Source organism: Aureobasidium namibiae (assembly GCF_000721765.1).
Source record: "Aureobasidium namibiae CBS 147.97 unplaced genomic scaffold scaffold_10, whole genome shotgun sequence".
NCBI lineage: Eukaryota > Fungi > Ascomycota > Dothideomycetes > Dothideales > Saccotheciaceae > Aureobasidium > Aureobasidium namibiae.
The window spans coordinates 843,162-859,428 of NW_013581199.1; the positions used below are offsets into that span (position 1 = coordinate 843,162).

At 50.3% G+C, this 16,267-nt stretch overlaps 9 protein-coding genes across 9 annotated transcripts; 5 read left to right on the forward strand and 4 right to left on the reverse strand.

Annotated features, from left to right (window-relative positions):
• Positions 1-45: 45 nt before the first annotated feature.
• On the reverse strand, positions 46-1,053 carry M436DRAFT_73572 (uncharacterized protein; the record flags this gene model as incomplete). The annotated part of the gene is made up of 2 exons (XM_013571423.1): positions 46-708; positions 754-1,053. The coding sequence occupies 2 exons, from the start codon at positions 1,051-1,053 to the stop codon at positions 46-48; spliced, it is 963 nt and encodes a 320-aa protein (XP_013426877.1).
• Positions 1,054-1,399: 346 nt separating this feature from the next.
• On the reverse strand, positions 1,400-4,374 carry M436DRAFT_48688 (uncharacterized protein; the record flags this gene model as incomplete). Its single annotated transcript, XM_013571173.1, has 6 exons — positions 1,400-2,483; positions 2,544-2,751; positions 2,812-2,863; positions 2,920-4,099; positions 4,146-4,200; positions 4,254-4,374. 6 exons carry the CDS (start codon positions 4,372-4,374, stop codon positions 1,400-1,402), a joined length of 2,700 nt encoding a protein of 899 aa, XP_013426627.1.
• Positions 4,375-5,024: 650 nt separating this feature from the next.
• On the forward strand, positions 5,025-6,200 carry M436DRAFT_73574 (enolase C-terminal domain-like protein; the record flags this gene model as incomplete). Its single annotated transcript, XM_013571424.1, has 1 exon — positions 5,025-6,200. The coding sequence occupies one exon, from the start codon at positions 5,025-5,027 to the stop codon at positions 6,198-6,200; it is 1,176 nt and encodes a 391-aa protein (XP_013426878.1).
• Positions 6,201-6,407: 207 nt separating this feature from the next.
• Positions 6,408-7,382, forward strand: M436DRAFT_48734 (2-dehydropantoate 2-reductase; the record flags this gene model as incomplete). The annotated part of the gene is made up of 1 exon (XM_013571181.1): positions 6,408-7,382. One exon carries the CDS (start codon positions 6,408-6,410, stop codon positions 7,380-7,382), a length of 975 nt encoding a protein of 324 aa, XP_013426635.1.
• Positions 7,383-7,490: 108 nt separating this feature from the next.
• On the reverse strand, positions 7,491-7,947 carry M436DRAFT_82733 (uncharacterized protein; the record flags this gene model as incomplete). The annotated part of the gene is made up of 2 exons (XM_013571425.1): positions 7,491-7,568; positions 7,621-7,947. 2 exons carry the CDS (start codon positions 7,945-7,947, stop codon positions 7,491-7,493), a joined length of 405 nt encoding a protein of 134 aa, XP_013426879.1.
• A 291-nt stretch (positions 7,948-8,238) lies between these two features.
• M436DRAFT_82734 (ALDH-like protein) lies at positions 8,239-9,872 on the forward strand (the record flags this gene model as incomplete). Its single annotated transcript, XM_013571426.1, has 4 exons — positions 8,239-8,652; positions 8,705-9,210; positions 9,268-9,479; positions 9,538-9,872. 4 exons carry the CDS (start codon positions 8,239-8,241, stop codon positions 9,870-9,872), a joined length of 1,467 nt encoding a protein of 488 aa, XP_013426880.1.
• Positions 9,873-10,432: 560 nt separating this feature from the next.
• M436DRAFT_48136 (FAD binding domain protein) lies at positions 10,433-11,786 on the forward strand (the record flags this gene model as incomplete). Its single annotated transcript, XM_013571082.1, has 3 exons — positions 10,433-10,916; positions 10,978-11,338; positions 11,399-11,786. The coding sequence occupies 3 exons, from the start codon at positions 10,433-10,435 to the stop codon at positions 11,784-11,786; spliced, it is 1,233 nt and encodes a 410-aa protein (XP_013426536.1).
• Positions 11,787-12,103: 317 nt separating this feature from the next.
• On the reverse strand, positions 12,104-13,134 carry M436DRAFT_82736 (extradiol ring-cleavage dioxygenase class iii protein-like protein subunit B; the record flags this gene model as incomplete). The annotated part of the gene is made up of 3 exons (XM_013571427.1): positions 12,104-12,169; positions 12,224-13,071; positions 13,128-13,134. The coding sequence occupies 3 exons, from the start codon at positions 13,132-13,134 to the stop codon at positions 12,104-12,106; spliced, it is 921 nt and encodes a 306-aa protein (XP_013426881.1).
• Positions 13,135-13,507: 373 nt separating this feature from the next.
• M436DRAFT_73579 (alpha/beta-hydrolase) lies at positions 13,508-15,410 on the forward strand (the record flags this gene model as incomplete). Its single annotated transcript, XM_013571428.1, has 3 exons — positions 13,508-13,701; positions 13,751-15,253; positions 15,311-15,410. The coding sequence occupies 3 exons, from the start codon at positions 13,508-13,510 to the stop codon at positions 15,408-15,410; spliced, it is 1,797 nt and encodes a 598-aa protein (XP_013426882.1).
• Between the last annotated feature and the right edge of the window lie 857 nt (positions 15,411-16,267).

A 16,267-nucleotide genomic window follows, 5' to 3' on the forward strand; every position in this document is an offset into this window, starting at 1 on the left:
CGACAGTTGTTCTTATCCATCTTTTCTCGTGCCACCTTATGCCCATCATTGCTTTCCGTGCACTACAATATCCTCCATGGCGACCATACTGTCATCCTCAGCTTTCTTCATTCTCACTGCAGGCCTCTCGAATGTACTCGACCCACGAACGAAGTAATAAACCGCCGCAACACTCACCACCGCAAGACTGACAACCACACTCCAATTCATCGATTCTGCAGAAGAATGCCGTGCTGTCGGAAAGTATGCAAAAACGAAAGCAATCGTGACGAAACACAATGCCAACACATTAACCAGATATCCAAAAGCTTGTGGATATCTCCAACGAGCTGCAGGAAGCGGTACGCCGCTCCATCGCCTATAAAGCATAGTTGCAGTGGTTGTACCGTATGACAGCAAAAGCCCAACAATGGTGATTGAAGTTATGTTCTGGAAAGCGATGCTTGACCTGCAAATAATCCACGACAAGACGAAGGTGACGCCGAATGTTGCGAGCAGCGTATTGATGGGTAAACCAGTCCTAGCATCAACTTTTGCCAAAGTATTCGAGAATGGTAGGCCGCCGTCTCGAGCAAAAGCAGATAGCTGACGCGAAGAAGCCGTGACTGCATTGATGGCCGTGCAGAAGAACAGAACCAGGATGAGTGCAGTCAGAATCGTCGTTGCGGTCTTTGATCCAGTAGCAGCATAGATGACCGCAACATAAGACTATCCAGTCGCATCTGCAATGCTCTGGTCAAACCTCGAGGAAACATACATGACGGTGACAGTCATGATGAAGCCAACAGCATAGTTCACCAAAGACGTAAACACCATCGACAACGGCAATGTCCTCGACGCATCCCTAATCTCTTCGCCCAGATGCACAGTCGAATCGCCTTCGATAAGCGTCATGGTCGGTCCCAGTAGACCAACCAAACAAGCGGTTCCTACACTTCCCCAATCCGCATTGTCTTCGAAGGTGAAGAAGACATCGTGCATACTGCTTCTTTCACCCATCAACCACAAGGGGATGGGAACTGCGAAGAAGCCTACCACATGGAGAGCCAACATCACTGCCTCCAGAGATGATAAGAAGCGGATACCGTAGATATTGTCTACACCCCATGATTCTTTCTGCCTTTAGGATATGGGACGCTTTGACATATAGTAACTGTCACGACCGGCTTAGATCAGCGATCTTCTTGGTCCCTAGTGTGACAGAAACAACTTTGTGTAGCTTGTCGATATGCAAGATCTCATTCTAGATAGTACCAGAGATTCGAGTGCCTTGTACGGTATCAGCACAAGTTCCTACCTCTTGCTTATCCCCAGACGTAAGCTTGAGGGGAGATACATTACGAAGAAGAATGATTGTCTCTCTGGTGGCAGAAAGTCGCGCCCGTCAGATATAATTGGTTCAACCTAAACCTATTACCCTGGCAGATCTGGCAAGCTCTTTCATCAATCGTGCAAAACTCTCCGTCAACGGAGGGCACATGGTATGTTTTTCCTCGGTCGTACTTTCCGTCAACACACGTGCCATCATCTGCATTATTTTGCTCGCTTTGCGCAACGGCAAATTTGCAGACACTGTAGAGTCATGTTGACTTGCTTCCGAACATGCCGAGTCGAGTAGACAGGGTTCTCCTTCGCCGAGATTGATAAAACGCCGTGTCGTACTGTCATGTTCCTGGTCAAGGCGTACGATACTCTTTATCTGTAAAGCGGTATCTGGTATTGCGTCCCGTTGATGACATATACTGCTTATGATGCCGTAGGCCCAGAAAACCAGACTGGCGTGATAGATGATCACCACGCGCCACTCTCGCATCGGTCTCGTGGGAAGCTCCTGCGCAGCTCGGACCAATTGACCAGCATGCCAGACCGCTCGTCTTGCTGATTTTGACTGTGTCCATTCTTCTAGCATGGGGTAGACGCGTTGGGCGGCTGCCACGCCGTATTTGCCTGCAAACGCTTGGAGCGACTGTATAGGTGCATGCAACACCATGTTCAGGAATTCTTGAGTCAGGGCCGTGTCTCCGGTCAAGAGGCTTGGTTCCAGTGTGAACGTCGACTCGATTTCCTGTCGGGTCTTGTTGAGTAGCTTAGACAGCCCTTCGCCACGCGAAGGAAGCAAGCAAGATGCATCGCTACCGTCTGAAGTCGTGATTCGTAACAAATCCTCGACTTCGCAATGTCCCCAGATGAGCCTCCACATTCCATGCAACAAGATGGTGTTGCGCCATATAGCATCACCGTCTGCGCAGCGACTGCCTTCGCTCATCACCGTTCGCATGTCCTCTGCCAGTGAGAGCTCAGGACGTGGCCGTTTGTGTCGCGTGTGCTCAAGATAGAAAGCTTTCCAAGTTATGGCATTGGTGGCTGACCAAAGATCGTTTCGCTCGGGATAGGACAGTGACAACTCCGCGAACGACATCGTAGGACTTGTCATGCGTGTCATGGATATCTGCGCGTCGAGAAGAAACGTCCGGTAACACAGTCTGACATGTCGTATTAGTGCTAAGCCTTCGAATCGGCGGAGTTGCAGGGCTGGTGATTACCGTTTCCTCGACTCTTGCTGTACCCATGCCACCCACTTTTGATGCAACTGCATACCCTCGTCGGTCTCTTGGGGCTCAATGACAGGATACACGTCTTCGCGGAGCCACCCAGCTCGTCGTATAATGGTAATACTGGGACCCGTAGTAGACTCTGCTATTTCCATCATACACTTATTGCCACTCCAAATCGCCAGGTCCAGTACAATCACTAGTGAGTAGTCAGAGTCCCTTCCGTAGCAGAACGAAGATCGGGGATCCGGAAACTTACGCAGTGCTTGTAGGAGTTGCAGATCTCGCGATAGACTATTGTCGCCATGCCACTAACACTCAGATCAATATCTCATGCCTGAAGTGCACACAAGAGTCTTGTACTAACGTTGTCAATCACAGCGGAGCGCACAATGTCGATCATTGCATAGCCGAGCTTTGTCATCACTTCGACAGGTGTCGAACAAGCCCCATGAGCAAGCACAGCAGCCAACAACTCAGGACGCAACGTGGTCGGATCGAATGTAGGTACATGGATCCACGACTGGTGACTAGAGGTATGAGATCGTAGGAAGCGATGAACAAGCCCGTTCAGCGAACCGATTGACGGAAATGTCGAAACCATCCTAGCGAGATGTTGCTTTGAGCAATAAGTCAACAAAAGCCCCATGATCCTTTCACGATCCGTGAGCCCCATTTGCTTGGCCGAAAAGTCGGCGTCTGGCTGGGGTATACCTTCCTGATGCGCCCAGTCATGGGGTAGTGAAAGACCGCCATGCTCCGCAGATCTACGATCTTGAGAACTCGGAGACCAGTTCCATCCCGACTGTTCAAAGGCATTTGCAGCCGCATGAAAGGCTTTTTGCTCAAGCGTGTTTTCTCCAGGACGAGTCTGCGTTGTGAACGTATTGATGTTTGTTGGTGGCGATAAGCTTTTAACATCGACCATGCCTTCCAAGCTCATATTTGCATCAAGATAGTCGTCCCAGAATCCAACACCCAGATCCTCAGCGGACATGAGTGGTGGATACATGTTGTCCGAAGCACCGTTGTCGATTAGACCCTTCAAGAAGTCTGCGTACAACTCGCTAGTTTCTGTGGCGTTCAACTCAGAGGTCGGCGTAAGCGGCACCGCGAAGCCACACGACGTGATACTCTGACTGTCCAGCGAGGGCATAAACGAGAGAGAATCTGTCGCGCTGTCAGTTGTAGTGGCAAGTAATGCTGCATCCTCCGAATTGACTGCAAGCTGTGGCTCATCAACTTCAGTTGGCAAGTCGAGCTGTCCCAGAGCCGAGACATCTGACATTTGTTGCGACACATCCCGCGATTCCCGATCGGCCGTGTCCTTATCTGGAGAGAGCTCGGGATCTTCTGAGCAATCAACCTCACATGTGATGTTCTTGCTCACACATCGACGACAGGGCTTGCTGTCAGTACATTTGATCTTCGAAGCAGCACATGGCTTACAAGCCTGGCCGACTCGAGATAACACTCCACTGTGACACCCAGAGGCTTTTGGGTCGCCGTAGGGAGCATGCCGACAAGCGTGACGCTTCAAGAGATCCCTGTTCATCTTAGCTGCAGTCCTGAACCATCAATTGGCGGCCGTACACTCGTGAGAATTTCTTGTCGCAGAACTGGCAAGCGTAAGGTTTTTCTAGGGTATCTATCGCAAAGTCAATGAGAAGACGACTCCCAGGTCTCATGAAGTCAACCCACGAGTACGAACATGCCGCGAAAGGTGGTCTATTCGAGAAAATGCTCGTTGGCAAATAGTGCATTGAAACAAGGGTGTGGTAGCTGGTACCGTCTGAGGTTCGGTGACTTGAGGTGATACCATGATACTTTTGTAGCTATTGCAGAGCGATTGCAAGCTCGACAAGGGACAATCACTCGATGCAAAGGAGGAACGATGTGAGGTTACCAAGAATGAGGGTCAGGGAACTACGCGGAGTATACTTGCGGGGTTCAGGCTGACCTAACCCAACTTGGTAGGCTGTACCTGCTCGGATAGGGAATTTCGACATCCGGTGCAAGCAGACCTGGAGTGTGGCAAAGCGCCCAGAACTTTTACGAAACGGCACGTGCATGCCAACCATGTTCGACATCTTTCCTGCTGGCAAGTACAGTTGAGCAGGGTGTTGGCTCAAAGTCAAGAGGTGAAATGGCTCGGTACATGATGTACATGGTCGCTGTTTCAATGGCAGACTCGGTCACGGATGGAAAATGTTTACGTGGGGAAGCGGTGATGGTCAGGGACGAGCCGCCAAGGCTTTGCAGGAGTGAGGGGCCGAGCCAGCCGACCATCATGTTCAACATCATCTGGTGTCCTTCTCCAACTATCCCGACAGCCACACGACCATGGGGAATCGCAGTCTCCCAAGAGTCTGCGAGATCGGCTTGCTGATTCGGGACAGTGGTATAAACATCCAACATTTGTGATCAGGTGCTCCTGACATCCACCCACTTCGTCTTTTTACATCATCAAACATGGCTTCTGGACCAATCATCAAGTCGATAGAGCCCTTACACGTCGGTCAATTCCTGTTCGTCCGCATCGAGACCGACAGCAATATTGTCGGATGGGGAGAGGGCGGAGTTTGGGGTCACATTGAGGCCGCAGCAACGGCTGTCACGCGTTTTGCCGAATATCTGGTTGGCAAGCCTGCATTCACCATTGAGCATCACTGGAATGTGATGCATCGATTCAGCTATTTCCAAGGTCTAGCCATCAATGCCGCCATCTCCGGAATTGACATCGCGCTTTGGGATATCAAGGGCAAAGCACTGGGTGTCCCAATCTACGAGCTGCTGGGAGGTGCGTGTCGTACAAAAGCTCGGGTCTACGGACACATCTACGAGAAGACCATCGAGGGTGTCTTGGAAGAGTGCAAGCGAAAGATGGACATGGGCTATACTGCTTTTGGTCACATCAATCCCTTCCTCGACGAAGGCAACGACCAGGTCTACTTCAAGACCCACGTCAAGAAAATGCAAGATGCGGCCGAGAACGTCCATAAAATGCGCGCTGTCGTAGGAGACAAGGTTGATCTGCTCATCGAGTTGCACCGTCGCCTGAGTCCGGCAGAGGCCGTCACATTCACCAACCTCATCAAGGATGACAATCCAATGTTCGTCGAGGATCCAATTCGCCCTGAGAATGCCGATGCAATGGCTCGTGTCGCCGACCGGATCGCGGTACCCATAGCCACCGGCGAGCGATTCTTCACAATCTACGAGTTCCAGGCGTTGCTCAGCAGAAACGCTCTGGAATATGTACGTGTCGATGTAGCAGTATGTGGAGGAATCACCGGAGCAAAGAAGGTCGCGGCCATGGCAGAAGCCCACAACTGTCAAGTCGTTCCCCATAATCCACTCTCACCTGTTGGACTGGCAGCCTGCCTCCAGATTGCTGCGGCTATCCCGAACTTCGCCATACAAGAGTATGCTACTGGTTTTGAAGCTGGTGTCTTCACTTCGACCATTGAACATCTCGGTGCCAACATTGTTGATCATGTACCCGAGGTAAAGGACGGCTTTGTAGACATTCCCACCGGGCCAGGACTTGGAGTTAATGTGCTTGATAACGCTCAATCAATCCGCGCCCCTTTTGTCCAGCCGATCAGCATGAGGCTTCACAAAGATGGGTTCGTTGTAGACCAGTAGTCTACTTGCCGTAATTAGATATCAAATCATGCCTCTCCGAGCTTTTGTACCATATAATGGTGGTATCTATGTTGTGACAAAACCAAAAGGACCTCTCGCCAATGGAGAACCCGGGCCCGTTCGGCCCCCCAGTGATTTTTCGGGACCCTACAGCTATTAAAGGCTCTGTTCAGCGCCAGTTTTATGCTTTGACAGCTTGATTGTGATATGTCTCGCATACTGGTGTTCGGATCCGGAAGCGTCGGGGTGCTCTACAGCTTTCTCTTGCACAAGGCTGGCGCCCACGTCGTCTGTGTATGCAGATCGAACTACCACACTGCACAGCTACATGGTTTTACCATAGCTTCAAGCGTCTTTGGACAGCACTCTTTCCAACCTGCCATTGTCAGATCCGTAGAGGATGCTGTGTCCCTGGATGATCAACCATTCGACTTCGTCCTGGTATGCACAAAAGCAATACCCAAAAGTCAAGCCTCGGTGGCTAAAGCTTTACTTCCGGCCATGACTTCAGATTCGACCTCTTTGGTGATCATTCAGAATGGATTGGGGGTTGAAAAAGAATTCGCACGGCTTTCATTCTCTGGCGCCATTATTTCCGGAGTCACCTATTCGCCGACATCACAAATCGCACCAGGTGTATACTCGCATACAGAGACACAACGACTTGCCATAGGATGCTACCCCGCAGCCGAACACTCGAAGCACAAAGAAAGACTTTTCTCTCTGTCCGCCTTGTTGAAAGCAGGTGGCTCGAATGTCACTATCTGCGAAGACATCCAGATCGAGAGGTGGAAGAAGTTGGTCGGGAACACAACTTGGAATCCAATCTGCGCTCTCTCGAGATGTCGAGACTTGGAGTTGTTGAACACATCATCGCTCGCTTCTGGCTTCGTGCGTAGAGTAATGCAAGAAGTGGTGGCTGTCGCTGCAGCATCTGGGTATGCAGCCGCGATCACTGAGGAAGTGATCGATGTGCAACTACTCAGGAGTTCTGCAAGAGAGTGGCCAGGTGTGGAGCCAAGTATGATGGCTGATATGCTTCTGAGTAATAGAATGGAAGTGGAAGCGATCGTTGGGGAGGTCGTCATGATCGCAAAAGCTCTGGACGTGGATACTCCTCGATTGGAAACGATGTATGTTTTGTTGTCAGGACTCGACTGGTCACTACAAGCTCAACACTAAAACAATCAATGTGGCATATCCTATTTCGCTCAAAGATACGTAAAGCAAGGCCGAGCCGCCACTCGATCGTATTGAGTTCTATCTGTTTTGAGGACACCTCCCCATCTTCTACCACTCATTGGCAATCTTGTATTGTAACTTGCGATACTTGTGGAAACCCAAGAATCGTGGGACGGAATAGGCGTGCTGTGAGACGGTCAGTCTTATGACATTGAAGTAGACGTCTAGCTTGATTTACTTGGAGGATTTGACATCCGCTGAACATAGTCCACATGAACCATCGGATCGCCGCGGTATCGCCACCGATCGCGTACCAGTGTGGATGAGTGACAGCGGATTGATAAAGAGGCACGCGACGATGCTCATGCTCAGGCCACCACTGAGGATTGACATTGGGCTCTTGTCCGGTCGGCTGACCGTTTGATGTCAGGAATGCACCGTCGTCCTGATCCTGGACAGCATTGTCGCTAGGGTCTGCTGCTCTGCCTACGGTTTCCGGACTGTCTTCAACCGCTTGTAGGTGAAGTGACGTAGTGATCACAGAAGTTTGTGACATGGAGGACATGTTCGAAAGGAAAGTGATATGTCGAAGTCGAGAAAGCCAGGAATAATCAAAGCGATGTTGTTCTCTGAAGAGTAATCACAGACGAGTGGGTTCTATTCTTGAGTAAGAGTTGGACCGAACCGCGGGGTTGGTGTGGGGTGCTGGAGAGGAGAGTAAGGGATTGCACAAAATGAGGGGGAGCCGACCCGGAGGTCAGACCGAGACAGATCAGATTTACAAAAGTTAAGAGATAATTGCGACAGTCCAGTCAAGCTTATCCTGCGAAACAACAAGCAGTAACCTCGGAACACAATGACCGCATCTGGACAACTCGATACAGCTCTCGCCCGTGTGCAGAGTGCAGCAATTGATGGGCGAATGCGAAACACCCGCACTCGACAGAAGCAGCTGTCGTCCTTGTTCAAGTCCTTAACAGAACATGCGAACTCCTTCGTTGATGCCATGCAGAAGGAGAACAACCTGAGCAAAGAAGAAGCGAACATCGTTGTTTCGGCCATGCTCCTCGAAGTTCGCCAGCATTACGAGAATATTGACTTCGAAAAAGAGCTTGCCCAGGAATACAGTGTTAGATGGGGCAAGAGTTGGGTAGACAGACGAGTTGCAGCCCGACTCGTTTATATCATCCCCCAGGACTTCACCAAAGGCTTCAGTGTCTTCAGCGCACTTTCGGCGGCCATCGAAGCTGGAAGTTGCTGTGTTGTGGAGGTGAAAGACACCTACTGTTTTGCGACAGAATATCGACTGACCAAGAACGTAGTTACTCAATCTGTCGGATCAGTCTACAGCTCTCATTCGAAAAATCATGAACGCCGCGCTTGACAAAGAAGCTTTTGTTGCAATCTCTTCGACAGCTCCAGGATCCTTTTTGAAACATTGCCTGATGATCGATCAGATGCACCAACCTTCGAGCCCACAGTACATGGGCAAATCACTGATATCGAAGGCCTCGGGCAGGGTTGTGGCAGTGGTGGATCGTACAGCGAAGATTGACTCTGCCGTCAAAGAGATATTCGCTTCTAGGATGCAATACGGCGGCCAGAGTCATTACGCGGTTGATCAGGTCTTCATTAACGAGTTTGTGGCTGATGAGTTCCTAGCCGTGATGCGGGAGGAGTTCTCAGTCCGAGCAGAAGCCATAGACCAGACCGTGAACAATGGGCACGCTCGACCTACACCTTCCAAGAGGCAAACCAAACTCGTGGCAGACGATTGTACTATAGTCGACAGCCAGGGCAATGCGGAAGCAGTAATGGTGAAGCTGAGGTAAGTGACTTTGATAGCTCGAGCTCGCACCATATTAGTCTACTGACCAAAACATAGATCCAGCCAATTGCTGCACGAGAAAATCGAGGGACCCCTTCTCGTGATCCACAAAATCACTAGTCTCGACGATGCAATTGACTTGATCCTTTCCAGAGATGAGCAAGTGAATGCGCTATTCACGTTCGCCGATGGTCCGGAAGCGAAATATCTGTCGCAGTTTATACCTAGCGCGGTGACATTTGTCAACCACATCCCCGCCGAGCTCCTCAGTAAGTTTGAGGTAGAGTACCGATAATCTAGGCATATAGTACTGACATGACACCTAAGTCGGTTCCGCTGGCCCCGTAGGATATCCTGTTCGCCCTGACCTTCGCTACGTCAGAGAGATGTTTGAAGAGCCAAGTCCACAGATCGTACCAGAAGGCAAAATCCATGCAGCCTCGAATGTGTGGAAGCTGCGTAACTCTCCTCGCAGTGCAGCCATATTGGCACATGCATCGAGACCCTTGAGGCCCACAGGTCAAGCTGCAGCAGGTGCGTGGGGATTCTTCGAGACAGGAGTCTTGCTGGGTGCTGCAGTATATCTACTCCCAGTCATACTAGGGACCATTGTTGGCGCCACCTACACTGGCATCTGGACGTATAGAAAAGTCATTGGATAAGGCCAAGCGAGCCTACACTGTTATCCGCTCACGCATATCATCTTCGTACATAGTGCTTAAATCCTATTCCGGCTGACTAGTAAAATCTTGCGAGTACGTAGCAATCTTTTCCAATGACACAGACTCAAAGCTTTTGGTACATATGACGGATTGAGTCGGACTTAGTGCTCACATGTACGAATGAACATAAGTCCGAGGTATTGATGCACAAGTGTTGGTTACTGTAGAGTTTCGGGAATAGTGCAAATGTGCAGTCTGGTCCATGGTTGAGATGTGGGCCAGAAAAGTCCAGTCCCCGCCGGACCTAAACGTGGTAAAGGGAGGGACTCCCCTTCCCGTGGGGTTTGCGGTCCCGACTTCTCCTCATATCTTCGGCGCCTCCTCAGACCAAGCGATCGAATGGGCACAAACGCAGAAATGTAAGACGCGTTCCTCTTGTTAGCAGCAGAATTACCTGAACTCTACGCACATTAAATTCTTCACCCCTGCTTAATGAGCTTTATCCCTCGAGTCGGTCTTCTAACAAATCATTCTTGAATCCCCGCTTCCATTTCTCCAACATGAGCAAGCCATTGAGTGTGACAATCATCGGTGCTGGCCTTGCCGGCCTTCTTTCGGCTCGAGTCCTACGCGAGGACCACAACGTCACAGTTTTGGAACGGTGGTCCGGTGGTAATGAGCATGGAGCCGCCATCAACATGGGTCCAAATGGCTCGAAAATCGCAAAGGCCCTCGGCTTCAAGCCCGAGAACGCTGGGTCTTTGTCAGCGTCTGAAGGTATCCATTACAACGAGAAGGGCGATATGACATTCGCCTCCAAGTTCGGCGATCTTGCTTCCAAGTTTGGTGGAGAGTGGTATTTCCAGCACAGAGCAGACCTCTGGGACGAGTTTCGTCGCTTAGCCACCGCTCCGTCAGAGGATTTAGGAATAGGTGGAAAACCTGCCACCATAGTTTGGGGCTGCGACGTCGTTGATGTGGATGTCGAAAGTGGGCTCGTCACGCTCACAGATGGTCGCAAGTTTGAGTCTGATCTTGTTGTTGGTAAGATATTCCACAATGACAACCCTGATTAACAAGCTTGCTAATGCTTCGTCTCTAGGAGCAGATGGAATAAAGTCGCTTGTGCGTGTCAAAGTCGTTGGTGACGAAGCTTTCCGCACCGCAAGGCCATCTGGATCATCAGCGTTCAGATTCACTTTGCCACGCGACGTCGTAGAGAACATGGACCCGGAATTCAGAGCTATCGACAGGACGAAGCCGGCAATTCTGCAGATCTATGAAGGAGTTGGAAGGCAAGCTGTTATCTATCCATGTCGCAATTTTGATCTGGTCAATGTAGGTTGCATCGCTTCCGACGAGCTCATTGGCCATGAGACGACTGAGTCCTGGTCCGCGACCGGAACTCTGGAAGATCTGCTGAGGGTTTATGAGGGGTTTGATCCAAAGCTTCTAAGCATTTTCAAGTAGGTTTGCCATGGATTTGATGACTCTTGACTTACCTGCTGACATGTTACGTTCCGAAGACAGGCCAAGGACATCCGCCTTTGGCAGCTTCGCGATCAAGATCCTCTCCCGACTTACATCAAAGGCAGGACGGTCATAATAGGTGATGCTGCTCATGCCATGACACCACACCAGGGACAAGGCGGCAACCAGGCCATAGAAGATGCCGAGGGATTTTTCCTCTTCAAAGGACAGCGCATCAATCGCGCATCAGTTCCGAGCATCTTGCAAGACTTTGACAGAGTCCGCAGGAAGCGGGCATCGACTATTCAGATGCACACGCGTGATCAGCACGGCCGCAAGGACCCCAGCAAGATGTGGAAGTACACCCAGTACAACTTCACCTATCCTGGTATTTGCGAGTGTTTGGAAAGACTCAATGCAGGCGCAGAGATGATTGCGATTTGATAGGCAGCTTTAAAACTGTAGATGGTGGAACATGTCCTGCTTTCAGAAGCTTATCGTACCTGTCGGTCATATATGATAGTAAACTAAGATATCTGACAATGCTGTACGTCGTGGCGTCGCCATTTGATGCACGTTCCCCAGCAAAAACACCAGTTTGTCCTCTTTGCTTCTCATGTCATCACCCATGTACGAACGCCATAAGATCACACTAAAGTGGGTCAGGAGGGAGAGTTTGATTGAAAAGCTACTTTCTAGCGCTACCCGGCAATAGCGAAACCTGAAGAAATGATCGGAGCAATCGGAGCAATTACTACCCTTCATACCTTGACTGACGAGGCTGCTTCCCATGATCCGATGGAGAATTGAGATTCGCACTGGCTTCGCTATTCATCACATTTTAGTTGATCGTGGCGGACATCTGTACGAGGAGGACATACCAGTTCCCAGACTTCTGCACCCAGCACACCTTTGGCACCTCTGTCCTCTGGTTCTCCAATGGCGCCAGCCACGAAACACGCGGAGACATAGTGCTCGTCTGTCCCATGAGCATCACGAAAGTATGGGTGCTTCATGAGCCTGCACAAGCCTCTTTTGAGCTCAGGACCTCCGCCGGTTTTGCAGATGACATCTTGAAGTGCTTGACGAAATTCGAGATTAGTCGAGTCCGGAGGACTTTCCATAGCGAACACATCTCTGTACTTGAGGGCATAGTGCCACTCAGTGCGATACAGATTGTGAGTTCCGCCTCCAGAACCAATGATGAGATAGCCCTCTTGGCGAAGTGAACGGACGGCAGTCCCGATTCGAGCGTGGAACCAGGGATCCCAATATGAATTCTGAGAGATAATGACTGTGGGCGGGCACTTGTCACCAAACATGCCTACAAGTGCGATTTCCGAGTCGATCATCCAGTCAAATTGATCATCACCTTCCGCCTCAATTCCTGCTTGATTCAACATCTCAATGACACGCTGTCCTGTCTTTAGATCTGTGTTTGGCTTGAAGTTTTTCCAGATGTCAGGATGAGCGTTTGTCAGTGGCATCATTCCTGGCTGGGGTTTCATGGCGACTTTGATCTGGTTGTCACCAGTGACGTTCCAGTGTGCCGCCTGCTCAATGTAAGCCCGTAGTTCGTTACGAAGTCGATAGAAGGCGAGGACCATCATAATCACTCCTTTGCAACCGTTGGCAAGTGCATTCTGGCCGATCTTTCTCCAGTAATCTCTCACACGAGAGTCGTTCTGGAGCAGAAAAGCTGTCCCGTGAGACAAGAAGTATACTGGAGCTTTCCCATTGACTTGTATCAGCTTGAATCACAATTCCTGGCTCTAGGTTACTTACCGGTCATCGTTGATAGTCCTGATCTGGTTGCTGAGGGAGTACTTGGGCGCGGCGTGCGGCGGTACAGAATCTAATTATGCTGACCTACAGGAAAACTAAACAATGTCCTCTAAATGATTATGCTCGCTCGGTTCGGGCTTCTAAAGTACCGACATCGCGGTGAACAATGTTTGGGGTGTACCGATAGCCCCAGCTTCCCGAGCACGCTCGGCTCCGCATTTGTTCCTCCGCAGCGTCCGTCCCCAACTACGCCATGGCCCCGAACACTTCTCACGCATCTCACTAGTGTAGAAAGAGAGCATGGTTCCCATAATTTTGTGTCTACAGAAACAAAACACTCCGCAATCTTTCGTACACCATTCTATAACCTTCGAAACACCATGCCGAACCAAATTCGCGACATTGCCTCTATTGATCAGGACACTTATTCCTATATTTTCGAGCAAAACATTACAGTGAAGCTTCGTAGTAATACTGGACTTGTGCGTTTGAATGTTTACCGACCCAAAGACGTTGGTAGGGTTCCAGTCATCATGACATACGGGCCCTATGGGAAAGACACCCCCTACGAGGAGTAAGTTTCTGTCTTGGCAAAGACACAAGAGAGGCTCTGACAGATCCAGTTTTCTCGCACATTCATTCCACGACGTCAATCCCAAGCATAAGACTATTCCAGAGCACTCAGCATTCGAGACGCCGGACCCACAGTTTTGGACCAACGAAGGTTATGCCGTCGTGCGCGCTGATGAAGTTGGCATTGGGCAATCCCCTGGTGTGGCCGATACAATGTCAAAGTCCACCACCGATGCCTTTTTCGAAGTGATTGAATGGGCCGCGGATCAGCCATGGTCTAATGGCAAAGTCGGTCTTCTAGGCATCAGCTACTTTGGTGGCAGCCAGTGGCGTGTCGCTGCACGACGTCCTCGGGGGCTTGCGTGTATCATTCCTTACGAAGGCATGGCCGACTATTATCGCGACCGTTGTCGTCATGGTGGTATCCTGACTGCGCCGTTCCTCAAGTTCTGGTTCAACAGACAAGTCAAGTCCAACCAATATGGACTTCCAAACAGGTCCAAAAACCAGCGCGGCCCTGACACTATTGAGGGTGATCTGCCCGAAGAGGAGCTTGAGAACAACCGCCGGGATCAGCTGATCGACAACTCACATAACTTCTTCCGCGACGATGAATACTATGCTTCTCGCGACTACAACCTGGAGGATATTGAGGTCCCCTTACTCTCTGTTGGAAATCTTGGCAACATTGTCGTTCATCTTCGTGGCAATGTCGAGGGCTTCGTTCAAGCGGGCTCTCAGTACAAGTTCCTGCGCCTTGGCTCTGGCAGACATGACCTGCCCTTCTACAACGATGCCGATGTTGAACTACAAAAGAGTTTCCTCAGCGCGTTCTGCAAGGACAATGACTACGCAGGCTGGACTCAGGGCAAGAAGCCAGCAGTCGAGCTTGCGATCCGTAAAACACCTTTCAAGCATGACACTATCGACGCAGCCTCCGGTCGCGCGTTCCAATTCCGATCCGAGGGCGAGTGGCCTTTGGCAAGGACCACTTACAAGAGGTACTTTCTGACACCTGATCTCGAGTTCACGCCAGATCAGCCTGTTACAGCGTTTCACAGGCGTCTATCCTATCCAGCTTTGACTGTACCTGACGACAACATATATGTCCGTTTCATGACTTCTGTCTACGAATCAGACGTGGAAATCACCGGCCACATCGTTGCTCACCTCAATGTGTCTGTCACGCCTGAACTGACTGGAGGCACGCCTAAGGATATTGATATCTTTGTCACCCTGCGTCACTGGGCTGCAGACGGTTCTGAAGTGTTCTACACAGGGTCCATCGGTGACCCGGTACCCGTGAGCAAAGGCTGGCAACGTGTGAGCTTACGTAAGGTCAACAAAGAGCACCCAAACCATCGGGATTACAGACCATGGCGTGACTACTTCTCTACGGACGTTCAACCCGTGATTCCTGGCGAGATATACGGGCTAGATGTTGAGATCTGGCCCACTCAGATCGTCTTGCAAAAGGGGGAGAGATTATCCTTTGAGGTCAGTGGAGGTGATACCCAGGGTGTTGGGATCTTTAGCCATGAGTCAGCGGAGAGGCAAGTGCACATCATGTTCGACTTGTGGAGATATATTGCTGACTATGCCCTGCTCAGATCACCCGAACGCTTCGGAGGCATCAATCACCTCCACTTCGGGCCGAAATACAGCAACTATGTCGTGCTTCCTATCATACCGTCCGAGATATCACCATAGTCGGCGACGTGCGTATTTAAAACGTCTAGTCAGTGCGATAAGAAGAGATCATGTTGTATACTACTGTGTATGTCGTTCTACAGCAATATTCGTACTTATTGTCTCAGAATTTGGAGCGTAATTTTGTCTGATGTCCTTTCTCAAGCTTGAGGGTTTCTCCAGTGCTCCAGTCTTCGGCTCGTATAGTCGAGTGGAAGGGAAAAGTCTACATGCAATTGTAGCATCCTTATGTTGGGGAGGTTTAGATCTGGATGATCACAGATACTTAGCGTTGTCTAATCCCCTCAGTCACCGATAAGCATCTCCATGGATCCATTATTCCTCCACACTGGGATTGAGCCTTTCGATGATGTTACAGATGCTCTGGCCCCATGAGTGGATGACCTCTTGAGATCTTAGAGTCTGATGCTAGCAATCTTTTGTGGTAAACTTTGGTGCATAGGTGTTATCGTGAAAATCCGAGGTCGCAATGTTCGGTGTCCACCTTGCTGTCGACATTTTTGCCCAACGAGATGGTCTTGAAGATACGGAAGACTGGCACAGACACGCATAAACCTTCATGGATTATTCACATGATCTCTCGATCGACTGAGTATCTAGCTAGCTGTCGTGGGAAGTAATGATGCATCGCTACTTTATCGACCCTATTCGTCCAATAGCGTGTAGGCGATCATGGAACCCACATCATATAACTCAGACGATGGGGCCGACGAGACCGGTTCGTGCGCTGAGCGCCGCTAGCAGGTCGGTATGTGTGGGGGAAAGTATGAATGGGCGAACTTTGACTTCGGACACCATCGAGCATACACTAATTCATCTGTGTCTGGCTGGAGACCTCCCCACAAACTTTGTGTGTC